This window comes from Plecotus auritus, assembly GCF_963455305.1.
Source record: "Plecotus auritus genome assembly, chromosome: X".
NCBI classification, from domain to species: domain Eukaryota; kingdom Metazoa; phylum Chordata; class Mammalia; order Chiroptera; family Vespertilionidae; genus Plecotus; species Plecotus auritus.
The window spans coordinates 137,240,727-137,253,890 of record NC_137784.1 but is presented as its reverse complement, the minus strand read 5'-3'; the positions used below and the strand labels follow the sequence as shown (position 1 = coordinate 137,253,890).

Below are 13,164 nucleotides of genomic sequence, written 5' to 3'. Positions count from 1 at the left end.
CTGGTCATCTTTAGCATACTGATGGGGCTAAAAGTCTTTTTGCATTTGGAACCAGGAGACCTCCAAGGGGGAAAAAAATCACACTAAGCGAAGAGCAAGACTGCAATTATGTTTAGCTCAGAAACAAAACTTAGGTTTTAGAAGGGGAGGAGTCTTCTCTTTTTTCAAATATGTTTTTATTGATTTCAGAGGAGGAATGGAGAGGGAGAGAAAAAAACATCAATGATGAGAGAGAATCATTGATTGGCTGCCTCCTGCACACCCCTTGCAATGGATCAAGCCCCCAACCCTGGCATGTGCACTGATGGGGAATTGAATACCGAACTCCTGGTTCATGGATTGATGCTCAACTACTGAGCCACACTGACCAGGCCTGTGGATTTATCTTCTGACCATCCTTTCCCACTTACATCTCAGGGATAGAGGGGGCCTACAAGTAAACACTGAAGACTGAAGAAATTTTTTTTTCATTTTTTTATTATGGAAATTTTCAGACATCTACAAAAGTAGAGAGAATAGCATAATGAACTCTGAAATAGCCATCAAACAGCTTCAACAATTATCAACTTATTGCCAATTCTGTTTCATCTATACACTCACTTATCCCACCCTCAGATTATTTTGAATCAAATACCAGTAGTGTCTTTTTATCTGTAAAATTTACAGTACACTTCTCTAAAAGATAAGGATAAAAAAAAACACACAACCGCAGTACCATTTACACCTACAAACCCCCGCCCCCAATAATTTGGGGAGATGTGTTTAATTTTAAATTCTGCAAGAATTGGGGGGATCAATATATTTCACTGGTACCATGAAGAAAGGTATAACACTAAAATCTTTTTCCCATGTAAATGCTCTCTAATGCAAAAAAAAAAAAAAAAAAGCCACTCTGGGGCCATTGCAGGAAGCTGGGGTGCTGACATCATAAACCCCATGGCAAAACTCCGTAAAATTCCCTCTAGACATTTTTGTCAATTTCTTAAAGTTGCTTTCCTCGAAGCAGCTGACCCAAGTCCTCTCCTTCTAAATCCTTTCTGTTCCCCACTCACAGAAGTTCCCCGCCCTTTCCAAGTGACAAAAATTTAGCTGTCTCTGTCCTCTGCATTCTCATATGCAAAAACCAGGTGGAATGAAGGGCTAGCAGTGTGTACTGGAAAAGGGGATAAAAACTACGGCCAACCGAATCAGTAAGAGATGCAAAAGAAATGTAGGCAAACTAAGAGGCCTAATTAACTTGGAAACTGCCTGCTGTATACTGCAGTCTTTGTTGGCTCTGGCATCAAATACAGTATAATGAATTTTTAAAATGAGAAAAACTTTTCTTCAAAGAGATGGTACAATTACATGACAGAAGTGGTTAGGACATTGCAAAAACATCAAATTTAGCACTTGTATATCATTGTAAAATTTATTTTTATAAAAGCTCACAATATTAGCTTGTGTTAATTGCATTTACTTTTATAGTTAGTTTTTGAGCAAGTGATTTTTTTTGAATAAACTTTTAAGCAAATGAACAACAGTACAAAAACACTGAAGTTGTTACACAAAGAACTGAGTCTACAAATTGTTGTCCTAAGTGATGGGGTAATCTTAAAACTGTGCTAGCCACTGTGTGGTATGACATAGAAATATGAGTACTAATTCTTGTCCTTCAACGTCTTACAACTGCCTTGAAAAGTTTCCAAAACACCTGATACAGAAAAGCCGCACACATGGTGCCTCGCCAGCATATACACTCCACAAGCACCACAGTGGAAGGGGAATGTTTTGCCACACAGTGATGACAAAATATAAATTATATCAAAGAACCTTCAGTGTTGTCAACCATATTTCAAGTAATGTCTCAGATGCAAACTATGCAAAGAGTAAGGACACGTGGTCCTTGCTCTCAAGGATATCACAGTCTAATCGAGAAGGCAGAAACATCAAAAAAGCACAACAGAAGGCTATTGGTGCTGAATTAAGAGCATGTTCACATACACAGTACAATAACCAAGGCAAGAGGAGTCAGTAGAATAGCCAGGGGAGGGCTGTCCCAAGATGTAGCAGGAAACCCAGATGCGCTGTCTCCTTGGAAACATGGAAGTGGTTATCTGCGCTTGACAATGCCATAGATCTATGCTTCACATTGATGATTCTTTGAAAGCAATCCTGAAGATCTTGCTGTTCATCTGGAAAAATAAAACAACATACGATTTAGCAGGCTTATACTGATTTAACAATTCCTCCAAAGGACAAATTTACAAGGGACCTATTACCTGCATCACTCACTTCACATTTGAAAAGTCCTCAAAGAGTTATCAATGTAGATGCAATGTGGGTCTGAATAAGCAACTAAGGGGATTACAGGTCAGTATGTATTAATGAAACAAAAAAAGTCAAGAAAGAAGTGATATTAGTTTTGCCAAAGGGGGATGGTTGTCTAAGACAAAAACTCCTAAATTCCATGTTCGACTCTAGGCTTCTGAAAGTAATTCAGGCTGGTTCCCACCCTAAAGAGTTCGCCATATAGCCCTGATCAGATGGCTCAGTTGATTGGAGCACCGATCCATATATCAAGTTTTTCATTATCCCCAATTTTACATTTAAAAAAACTGAGCCCTATCCGGTTTGGCTCAGTGGATAGGCCTGCAGACCGAAGAATCCTGGGTTGGTTCTGGTCAACGGCACATACCTCGGTTGCAGGCCCCTCCCTGGCCCGGGCCCTTTTCTGGGTTGTGCAGGAGGCAACCAATCGATGTGTCTGTCTAACATCCATATTTCTCTGTCTTTCCCCCCTCTCTTCAACTCTAAAAATCAATGGGAAAATATCCTCAGGTGAGGATTAAATAATAATAATAATAATAATAATAATAATAAAATAATAATAAACCTGAGTATCAGATAGTTAAATAAATTGACTGAAGTAAGAGCAAGAACTGGAACCAGTTTTCAACCCTAGGTCTGTCTGACTTCAAAGCCCCAATGTAGTTTCTACCACATCCAACTCTCCCTCATGAAACCATCATGTTTTACTTCAGTTTTCCACTTCTCAGAGTACTGTTTGCCCACACACATTTAAGATCTGCTAACCTCAGTATTAACAGCTTATCAGGAGGCATGCCTAGGGGAATAAAGGTGGTTCAGGAGAGACCCAGGTCTCTCAGCTGGGAGTCCGGATGACAAGCAAGCATCCAGGCAAATGTGAGAGTTTTTCATTCAGCACCCTATATAGATTGCGTGTCACAGACACACCACCTTTGTTCTAAACATTTAAGACAGATTGCTCAGGTGTCCCTCCACTCTGAAAGTCTGCAACAGCTGAATCCAGAAAGGTACCTCACTCAGCTGGGTGTCATCACCAGCTCCCATTCCTGTGGTTACCCATAGTCGGGAAGTTTACCTGGACCGCTGCTAAATTCAAATATGTGCAATAACTTTCTTTCAAAAGCCAGTTTATGTTGAGAAAACCATGGCTGTTCTGAGGGTACCGAGACGGGGCAGTGGGGGCTGGAAGTGGAGCATGCTCCACATCCTCTATGAATAGTTTCCCCGATAAGGTACATGGATGTGCTAAGTGGTATTTTGTTAAACTACATTCGGGCCGCACGGGGAATGGCCACTTCCAGTAAGCGGTCAAAACTTTGCAGTTGTGAACATTTTTTGCAAATCAAACTATGTCCACATGAAGAAAGAAATTTCTGAAAAGGGCAAATTAGATCACTTTATTTCTGAAGATCAAGTTATTGTCGAGTACGGCAAGAGCACAAGAAGTCAAATTTCTTAAATATCTTTTAATTCAAAACTGCTCATTTAAACCAGTTCCCACCGCAGCAGGTCTTGCTGACAGGGGCTAACACTGCGCATGAGGAAACAACCGAGGAAAGAAAACGAATGAGATGCCAGACAACCAAGGTGAACAGACTGTAAACGCCTTTGCTACAAAACCACAAGCCTGGTGCCCACAGTGCACACACGCGCGCTCTCACACACACACCACCCAAGGGCTGGGCGAGCAGCTAAGGCACCTTTCAGAAGCGCCCACGTGAACTAGGTTACACGGCAAGAAGCGATTCTCCAAGCTTCTGAAAAACGGGCAACTTGTCCACCGACAGCGCCTGGCAAGTGAGACAGTTTGCAAGCGAGATTGAGAGTCTGCCAAGGAAACAAAAGGCGCCCCCTCCCCCGGGGAGCCCGCACGGGCACTGGGGGTGCGCGGGCACTGGGTGCTGTGGGCGGGCGGGCGGGCGGGCGGGAAGCAGGGGGTCTGCGCAGGAGCGGTACATACTAGGGGTCGCTCCCGGGCACGGAGTTTCCATTGGTGGGGGGACCGCCCAGCTTTAGTTTCTGCAGGTACTCGGCATGCACGGGCTTGTGGCACTGGAGGACCTTGATGGCATCTTCGATTTTGAACCACTCTCGCTTCCTGCCAATGCTCACCGAGTCTTCCCAGTCCTCCAGAACCTCGGTGACGGTCAGGACGTACACGTAGGTCCTGTGCTTGGGGTCCTGGTTCTGCTCGAAGACGCCCAGGAGCCGGCCCAACTTCCCCTTGACGCCCGCCTCCTCATACACCTCTCGCACGGCCGCGCCGCTCGGCTCCTCCTCGGGCTCCATGCCCCCGCCCGGCACGATCCAGCGGTCCGGGTAGCGGCTGCTGCTCACCAGCAGCACCTCGTCCTCGCGCTCGCTGCGGAAGCACAGGCACGCCGCCCTCTTCTTGAAGCCCTCGGGGTCGTACGTGCGCGTCTGGTTCGGCTTGCACTTCATCCTCCAGGTTGCCCGCTCCGCTCGTCGCCGCTGGGGTCGCGTGGCCGCCGGCTCAGCCGCTGCGGAGAGAATGGGCCGCTGGCTGCGCGGGGTGGGAGGAGAGCGCCGCAGCCCCGAGCCCGGAGCCTTAGAGCCCAGGAGGCGGGGGCGGGGCGCGTGGGGCGGGGGCGGCCGCGCGGACGTCAGTCAGTCCGCCCTCCGCGCCGGGGTCCGAGCGCACACGCCTGCGTGGACCCGGCGCCGCCGCTCCGCACGCAGCCCCCCGGCGGCTCCCGCGCGCGTCGCCCCCTCCGCGCCGCCCCGCAGGGTAGAGGGGGGTGAGGCGGCTTCGCGTGCGCGTCCGCGTGCGCGTCCGCGTCCGCGTCCCTTCCCACGTGCGCGTTCCCGCTGGAGGGCGAGGGGCGGGAGCGGGGGTCTCGCGACTCCCGCAGCGCGGCGCCTGGGGCCCAGTGCGCAGGCGCCCCGCCCCTCTCTGGCTGGGAATCTCCTTCACGCGGGGTTGCGTGCACCGCATTGGGACTGGGGCTGGCGCTGGCTGCGCTTCTCCGCACCGCCCACCAGCTTCAGGAAACACACGGGCAGCCGTCCTCCACGCAGTAGAGTCAAGTGCATCTTCCTCGTCGCCCATCAGGAACGGTACCTGCTCACTGATACCCAGGCCGGGCTTTGTCAGAATGATCCTGGCCTTCTTGCATCAGAGTCTTACCTAATCTTTGCTGAGTCATGGCATGCAGTCTTATTTCTTTAACAGGTTCTTCCCGCTGCCAGGCATCTTGGCACAGCCCGTAACTGGACGCTTTTCTTCAACGTCTCCCCTGTTCCTGGGTGTCTTCATCAGTAAGCCCCTCGCCTACTTGCATTTGCCTCATGTCCCCCCAACAGCTGGGGGACCACCCCACATAGTGTTTATGACACCCCAAGGAGCTCCGCCCTCCACACCCTCCCCCCTTCTCTCTCTCTCTCTCTCTCTTGGTCAGTGCTGGGGGGGGGGTGTGGAAAACAGGCCTAAGGGAACACCTTCATAGTCTACATTGTGATTTTTAGAAGCCTCCTGGCATGGGACCGCAGCAAGGCCACTTGGTGCTCTGGCAGCTCTCTGGATGCTCATCCCATCCTCTAGGCCCAGCAGCGGCCCCAGCCCCAGCCAAAAATTCAACCACCGAAAGCTTTCCCTCACCTGCTTAGTTTCTGTATTGTTTTCCTACTCTAGGAGTAGCAGGAGCCTTATGGACAAGGCCTCTGATGTCCCTCAACCTTTGCCATATTGCAACTTGGTGCATCTCTGTCTCCCCCTCACCCACAGACACTGCTGGCACCGGGCAGGTAAGTTCCTCCACACCTCACTCCTCCAATTAAATCATTATTCCAGCGGAAATTGACTGAGATGTAAATGGAAAGTAGTTATGAAACATACAGTCCAATGTTTAAACTACAAGTTAGTTCAGCTTCCCAGGGTCTGCGCCACCCCATTGATACCCAGAACAGCTCATAAAGTGATCCTGTTCATTGCAACACACATTGGCAATATCTCTAGAGCATAATGTGATACAAAGGTATGGGTGGTACATGAAGACAATGATTAAATGGAGGCATAAAGAGAATGACTTCAACCAACAAAGACACAACTGGTACTGACCATGTTTTAGTGATCGACAGGTGATCAGGAACATATGTAGGAATGAAACACCCATGATTAAAAACAAATGAGGAAAGTAGGTTTTAGCAGGCTGTCTCCCTCAGTGTGCCCATGCTCACAAGTACACACGTGATGTTAAACCACTAGGAAAGCACCTATTACAACCAGGATCTAGGCAAAGATACCTCCTCATCATCAAGACCATTAATGTTGTTTTAGTGTTCTTTCCAGTGTATTGAGATTGTAAAGAGAAGAAAAGACTATCGTTTTGGTCAAGAAGGCAAAATTGTCATTATTTGCAGGTGATATGGATATGTTCTGGGAAACACCCAAGAAATGGTGTATATATAAATCCCTTTAAATGGTAGAATGAAATAGTAATATTTATCATACCAAGATCTTTCATGTATGCCGGCAATAATCATGTAAATTTGGGATGGGGAACCCTGGCCGGTGTGGCTCATGGGGTTGGGCATCATCCCCTGCAGTGAAAATTTGCCAGTTCAGTTCCCAGACAGGGCATATGCCAGGGTTGCAGGCTCAATCCCGGGAAGGAGGCTTGCAGGAGGCAGCTGATTGGATTGATGCATATCTCCCTCTCCCTTCTCTTTCTCTATAAATCAATAAAAACATTTATAAAGTTAGAATGGGGAAATGACATTCACAGTAGCAATATCAACCACCCCAAAATAGATTTTACCATGGGATCCTAAAAATAGGGTTAGGACATTGTAGTAGGAAATGATAAACGTGTACTCAGCTTTGAGCGATGATTTGAATAAATCTGAGGGACCTGTAGCTAAGGCGGGATACAGCGCTGATGTCTGGGCGGAGGAGTGGTCCGACCAGGCCCCAGCCACATCACAGGTCTACTTCGCAATGCCAGGTCCTAGCTGTTGTCTCACCAGAGGGGCCGTTTCTAGTTTATTCTGTTACTTTTACATCCGATTATGCCTCTGCGGGGGCATGCCTATTGGAAGGGAGAGGAATAGCAGCATTATAATATGGAAAGAGGGGCGGGCTGGTTTCCTCCTGGCAAAGACATACATAGCAGGTTACTGGATAAATGGAGCCACAGCTTACAGGTTTCGTACAAGGCCCAGGAAAAATTGAAATTAGTTTTTTGTCCCCAGAATTTCATAAACCACCTTTACCACTCGCCCATTAGAACAACAGGGAAGATAGTTGTGACTTTTTCTAAAGAGGGGTTAAAATCATTTCTGAGAGACTAGCCTTCTACCAAACCTTCTGGTTTGTCCACAGGTTAGTGTTTCTCCAGTGACACTCAAGGTCATTCGATGAACCGCCATAATAGTAACCTGTTACAATAAGAACTGCGATTTGTGCCTGCGTGCCTGCGTCCCCTCCCACATCGTCCTTGGCATGGGAGATGGAACTCCCTTTGTGCAGGGGACAATGGCAAATGTGAAGCTAGCTGAGAATTAACAAGTGCTTGCACTCCGCCAACAAGATGACAAAAATATGGAAAAGCTAGGCCTAGGCGTGTGACGAGAGACCCATGGCCCGTGCATGCCCTTCACCCAGCTGCCTGAACCAAATGCCAGAAATGTGAGCGAGACCATCCTAGAGCATGAGCCACCCCAGCAGAGCCACTTAGCGGACAGGGCCCTGAGCACAGGTGCATGAGGAGGCCTTCTGAGAGAGAACAGCAGAAGGAGCACTCCGCTGAGCCCAGCTACCATTGTTGAGCTGCAGAATTGTGAGGGCAAGAATGGGCTGTTTCAAGTCACTAAATGGGGGCGGGGCTGGTGTGTTATACATCAAAAGCTAGCTGATAGGACTATTCACTGCCACCCATCTATATCCCACAGAAATAAGGAGAGGGAACATTTTTAGAGTAGAAATTTCACCTCTGCTTGAAGAGGTTGACATCGGACTTTCCCTGGAGTCCGAAGCAGAAGGGATGAGGCTAAGACAGGCAATCTTTGCTGTGAATAGTCTATGTGCCAGGCCCTGTGTTGAGCACTGTGTCCTTTTTAACTGACAGGCAATTGAATCTTAAGGAGGCAGTTATTATTTGCATTTCATAGAAGAGATGGCTTAGAGTTTGCACTTCAATGCGTCTTCATGCCTCTCTAGCCGGTGCAGTCACAGTATCACCAGGTTTTGTCAAAAGGATTATTTTCATCGAGAGCTATGTTTTTGTGTGACATTCTTTGATGACATTCAGAGTTGAGTACTTGGGTAAGGTGTTCATTTGTTCAGAGTCACTGAGTTCAAAGAAAGTTATTTTCCCATGTGGATGTTCTTCTCTTGCACAATATAGTATAAAGAACACCCGAATGCCTGTCTCTCTCAGCAATTATGTGTGTCATCTTGAGATGTTACTTAACAACTCCAAGTTCAGTTCCCCCTGTGAGCATGAAATGGAAAAAGCGATACAAAAAAAGAAGATACTCTATTTTGCCATGACTCCCAGCACTGATTGTAAGTTATTGACGGTCTGCATTATTTTATGCACTAAATATATATTTACCCACAAACTTGGAAAATGAGTGTCAAGATCCCACTTAAGCAGATTACGAAACAGGCTGAGATGGGTTAAGTAAGTAAGGCAGTAAGTGATGGAGCAGAGATGGTCACCTTGGTTTGCCTGACTCCAAAACACTCACTAGGACATATTTCCCACCTGTTCCGAGCTGCTGAGGTGCACATGCATGTCATGGCCTTGGTACACCTTCCTCCTCTCCCATTATTTCCTCCCAGGATGTGCAGGCTCCCAGCAGAGCATCGCTTCATGTCATGGTCTAAAGGTAAGAGGATCTGCTCCGAGACCAACAAGGTTGGGATGCGTATTCCTGCATTTTTTTTCTGAGTTAGGAAGGAGCAGGCAGATTGGACAGTGACAGTGTCATTGGAAGCATTGTCGTGGGGTATTGACAGAGTGACGGGGCATGACAGAGGCCACATGGATCACAGAGGACTGTTGTTATTGTAACTGAGAGATTTAAAGGGAAAGAAGAGTGACTATAGGTAGCTCTGTACATATCGTTTCACTTGGGGAGGTTTGGCAGGGTGAGTCTTTCAAATCCCTCTCCGTATTTCCCCAGATTCTTTGCTTCTTTTTGTACAGTGTTTCTCCTGAACCACAGAAGTGCCTTCATAGTGGGTCATACTAGGTTGCTCAGGAAAGACTTGTCAAAGACAACGCGATCAAACGAAATATACCTCCCCTGGCCTGCTGCCTGGGTGGGGGGCACGGCCTGAGGTCCCCGGCCTGGCACCGGGGCAGGGGGGCGCACCTTGAGATCCCCCATCAAGCCCTGCTGGGCCGGGGGCATGGCCTGAGGTCCCCCAGACTGGCGCTGGGGCGGGGGGGGGGGCGTGGCCAGAGGTCCCCCAGCCTGGGCCAGGGTGGGGGGGCACACCTTGAGGTCCCCCATCAAGCCCCGCTGGGGAGGGGACACAGCCTGAAATACCCCGTCAAGCTCCACCACGCGAGGGGCACGGCCTGAATTCCCCCGTCAAGCCCCTCAGAGGGGGTCATGCCGTGAGGTCCCCCTTTAAGCCCCACCGGGTGGGGGACGCGGTCTGAGAACCCCCGTCTAGTCCCACCAAGCAGGTGGCTCAGCCTCAGGTCCCTGGCCCATACCAGGGTGGGGGGGCGCAACTTGAAGTCCCCCGTCAAGCCCCGCTGGGCAGGGGGCGTGGCCTGAGTTCCACCGGCCTGGCACCAGGGGCGGAGGGCGCGGCTTGATGTCCTCTGTCAAGCCCCACTGAGCAGGGCGGGGGGGGGGGGTTGGGCACAGTCTCAGGTCCCCTGCCCTGGCCCAGCGCCACACAGCCTTAGGTCCCTGCTGATTGCTCTTTAAGGCTAGTTACGGGAACTATGCCTCTGCTGTGGGCGCATCCATCTTTGTGACGGTGTGACGGTCAATTTGCACATTCCCTGTTTATTAGATAGGACGGCACCGAAGTGCATTCAATGGTGTGGACACAAAGATGGAGGGATGTTTATTCCAGGTGATGGAGGATGTCTAGCCCACTCTCTCAAAGAGGCAGCACGTGCCGATTCCTCGTTCACTCCCTCAGGTTCCCTGACTGTGATGTCCTCTTTCCCCTGATGCTGTGCCCTCTGTAGATTTCTAATTCGGCACCAAAACCCTGCCTGGTGCTTCTCGGGTCCTGCATCAGAGTCAAGTGTGAATCCTCACACACTCTTCAAGGCCTGCAAGACCTGGGCCCTGTTTCCTCTTGGACTTTATCGGTATGATTGTCCCCTTCAGCCACTCATCCCCAAGTCACCTGGACCCCTACAGGTCTGGATCTTGTCAGCCTGGCTCCCTCCTCAGCACCTTTGCTCTAGCTAATCCACCTGCCTGGAATGCTCCTCACTCACATCAGCCTGAGCAACGTGCTCCCTCCATAAAGGCCTGGCTTAGCCCTCACCTGCTCTCCGAGGCCTGCCTGGCTTAGCCCTCACCTGCTCTCCGAGGCCTGCCCAGGCCACCATATTTTATATTGCTAAGTGCAGGCATCCTCCCCCACCCCCACCCCACCCCCATGTTCCTCATCCCCTTTACCTTGGCCTAAATTGTCCGTTTGGCATGCCACTCACCAGCTAGCTGACTATGTTCTTTACTTCTTTGTTATGTGGGTTGCTTATCTCTCGCCTCCCCCATGGCCCCGGCCTGAATACAAGCTCCCTGATCTTAGGGATCATTGTCCCTTGTTCACTGGTGTATCTCAAGCAGCCCAGAACTTTGCTGAGCACACACTGGAGTCAGCCGGACAATATCTGTTGACGTGAGGAAGAGTGTCTGTCTCCCCCACTGCATTGCGACAGCCTTGAGGACAAGGGCCTTGTTTCTTGGTCTCTGTCAACCCCCTTCCAGGACACTTTCTGATACAACTGGACAGGCACTGCTGAATATTTGTGGGATGGGGAAGTGACAGTAATAGAGAAAACATTTCTGCTTCCAAACTAGTGTTTCCTGTAGGTGCCCTCTGTGGCAGCACCATGCGTGTGCCAGCTGCCCTGCAAACTCTGCTAGTCAGCTGGGAGGTCTATTAAATGCTCACCTGAGGATATGTTTTTTATTGATTTTAGAAAGAAGAGAAAGAGAGAGAGAGAGAGAGAGAGAGAGAAACATGTATGTGAGAGAGAAACATTGATCGGTTACCTCCTGTATGCATTCTGATCAGGGATCAAACCTGCAACCTGGGTATACGCCCTGACAGGGAGTTGAACCTGCCACCTTTCTGTGGACAGGACGAAGCTCCAACCCAAGGAGGACACCTGCCAGGTCAGCAGGGACATATTTCAGAGCCAGAATCTGATCCACTGTCTGCAGATCCCTCCGCAGGACCTTTGCTGTCGCTAATCCATCTGCCTGGAATGCTCCTCACCCACACCTGCTTCCTCCATCTCAGAGGAAGTATCCTTGCCTTGTTGATTCGGGCGAACTTTCTGATGGTGCAGTTCTCAGTATAGTTGTAAAGCCATCATAAAGTGAGCACAGTTCTTCCTACACAGCATGACTTAGGGTGGTGGTTCCCGGTCTCACTCATTCATCACCGTTTTAATCTGTGCAGGACATGTGCTATACTGGTGTTTACATCTAATATTTTATTGTATGTTGTGTAAATGGAAGCATCATTGTGAATAAAGTACATTTACATAATTAAACACAATGAAAGCCAAACAGTAGAATGAAGTAATTGAAATATAGGTTGAGATTAATGTTAAGTAATAATACACGTAATGATGGGTACCTGCTCTGGGCACTTCACCATCTTCTTTCATGTAATCCTAATAAACACCCTCAAAGAAACTATTTCCATTTTTATGAGGGAGAATGTTGAGATCAATGACATTGTCTAAGCTGCCCAGGATCTGACAGCTTGTAGGCAGCCACATGGGGTGGAAACTCGGGCTCCTGGAGGCTAGCACTCTGCAAGGCCTGAGAGTGGCCAGACCCCCATAGCTTGCCCCCAGCAGTCCTGTCTTACCATTCCCTTTCTTTTGTTCACAGGTACAGCTGTCTGACATTGTCATCCCATCTCCTAGCATTTTAGAAGCTCTTCATCCCAGAGATCTCCCCAGCCCCTTTGGACAAAGGTTGGTGTATTCCACCCTGATTTCTGTGGCCACATGGACGGTGACTACGCAGAGTCCTTGTGAATGCCGCAGTCATTGCTATTTACATCCTGTTTGTGCCCGTGATGAGTGTGGATCCCGAGGAGGGTCCTTTGCTGCACAGCTCGTTTCCCTGTTCTTGGCAGGATGCCCTTCCCTTCCAAGAGATATGAACCCAGCCTAGGAGGGGACATAGCTTACTTATCAAGACACGGTGCACCCACAGGCCCAGGCACCATGAGACCCGCTCCCTCAGAGGCAAAACAGGTTTCTCAGGGTTCCACACTGTTGCACAAATTCCACAGGCTCCTTAGAGAAAGACAGCCAGGCACGTACAGTGATGTTTGGTGTCAGAAATGGGTTCAGGTAGTATTCTTGCCTTGTTGCTTGGGGCGAACTTTCTGATGGTTCAGTTACTTATAAAGGAATCCTGTTTGTTTGGTTTTGTTTGATTCTTGAACTGCAACATTGGATGAGATGAGGAAAAAAAATCTATGAGAGTCTACCATGTTTCAGGGATTTACATATCTCACCGATAATTTTCATAAAATCCTTATGGCTGCCCTCAGCGTCGCACTTTTCCAGTTTCACAGAGGAGGAAATGAAGGCTCAGGGGGACAGGTAACTTGGTCCTGGTCACACAGCCAGGAAGTTGCAGAGATGGGATTTAGAAGAA

General features: G+C 48.9%; 2 protein-coding genes across 2 annotated transcripts in view; one reads left to right on the top strand and one right to left on the bottom strand.

The window, feature by feature from the left end:
• Positions 1-480: 480 nt before the first annotated feature.
• LOC308239264 (diphosphoinositol polyphosphate phosphohydrolase 3-alpha) lies at positions 481-5,026 on the bottom strand. The gene is made up of 2 exons (XM_080652014.1): positions 4,271-5,026; positions 481-2,174 (listed from the first exon to the last, which is right to left on the bottom strand). Coding segments are annotated over exons 1-2 (483 nt in total). The 5' UTR covers positions 4,753-5,026; the 3' UTR covers positions 481-2,173.
• The window catches only part of LOC308239263 (uncharacterized protein), a gene marked incomplete at its 5' end in the record, with an annotated part of 47,789 nt that continues 39,447 nt past the window's right edge, over positions 4,823-13,164 (top strand). Inside the window, 5 exons of the mRNA XM_080652013.1 lie at positions 4,823-5,388; positions 5,963-6,075; positions 9,116-9,162; positions 10,491-10,616; positions 12,385-12,470. Coding sequence (XP_080508139.1) covers positions 4,823-5,388; positions 5,963-6,075; positions 9,116-9,162; positions 10,491-10,616; positions 12,385-12,470 — 938 coding nt within the window. The remainder of the gene's footprint in view (positions 5,389-5,962; positions 6,076-9,115; positions 9,163-10,490; positions 10,617-12,384; positions 12,471-13,164) is intronic.

Bases quoted from the DNA above. Each gene is read 5' to 3' on its own strand.
- LOC308239264 (XM_080652014.1), bottom strand. From the start codon at position 4,752: ATGAAGTGCAAGCCGAACCAGACGCGCACGTACGACCCCGAGGGCTTC.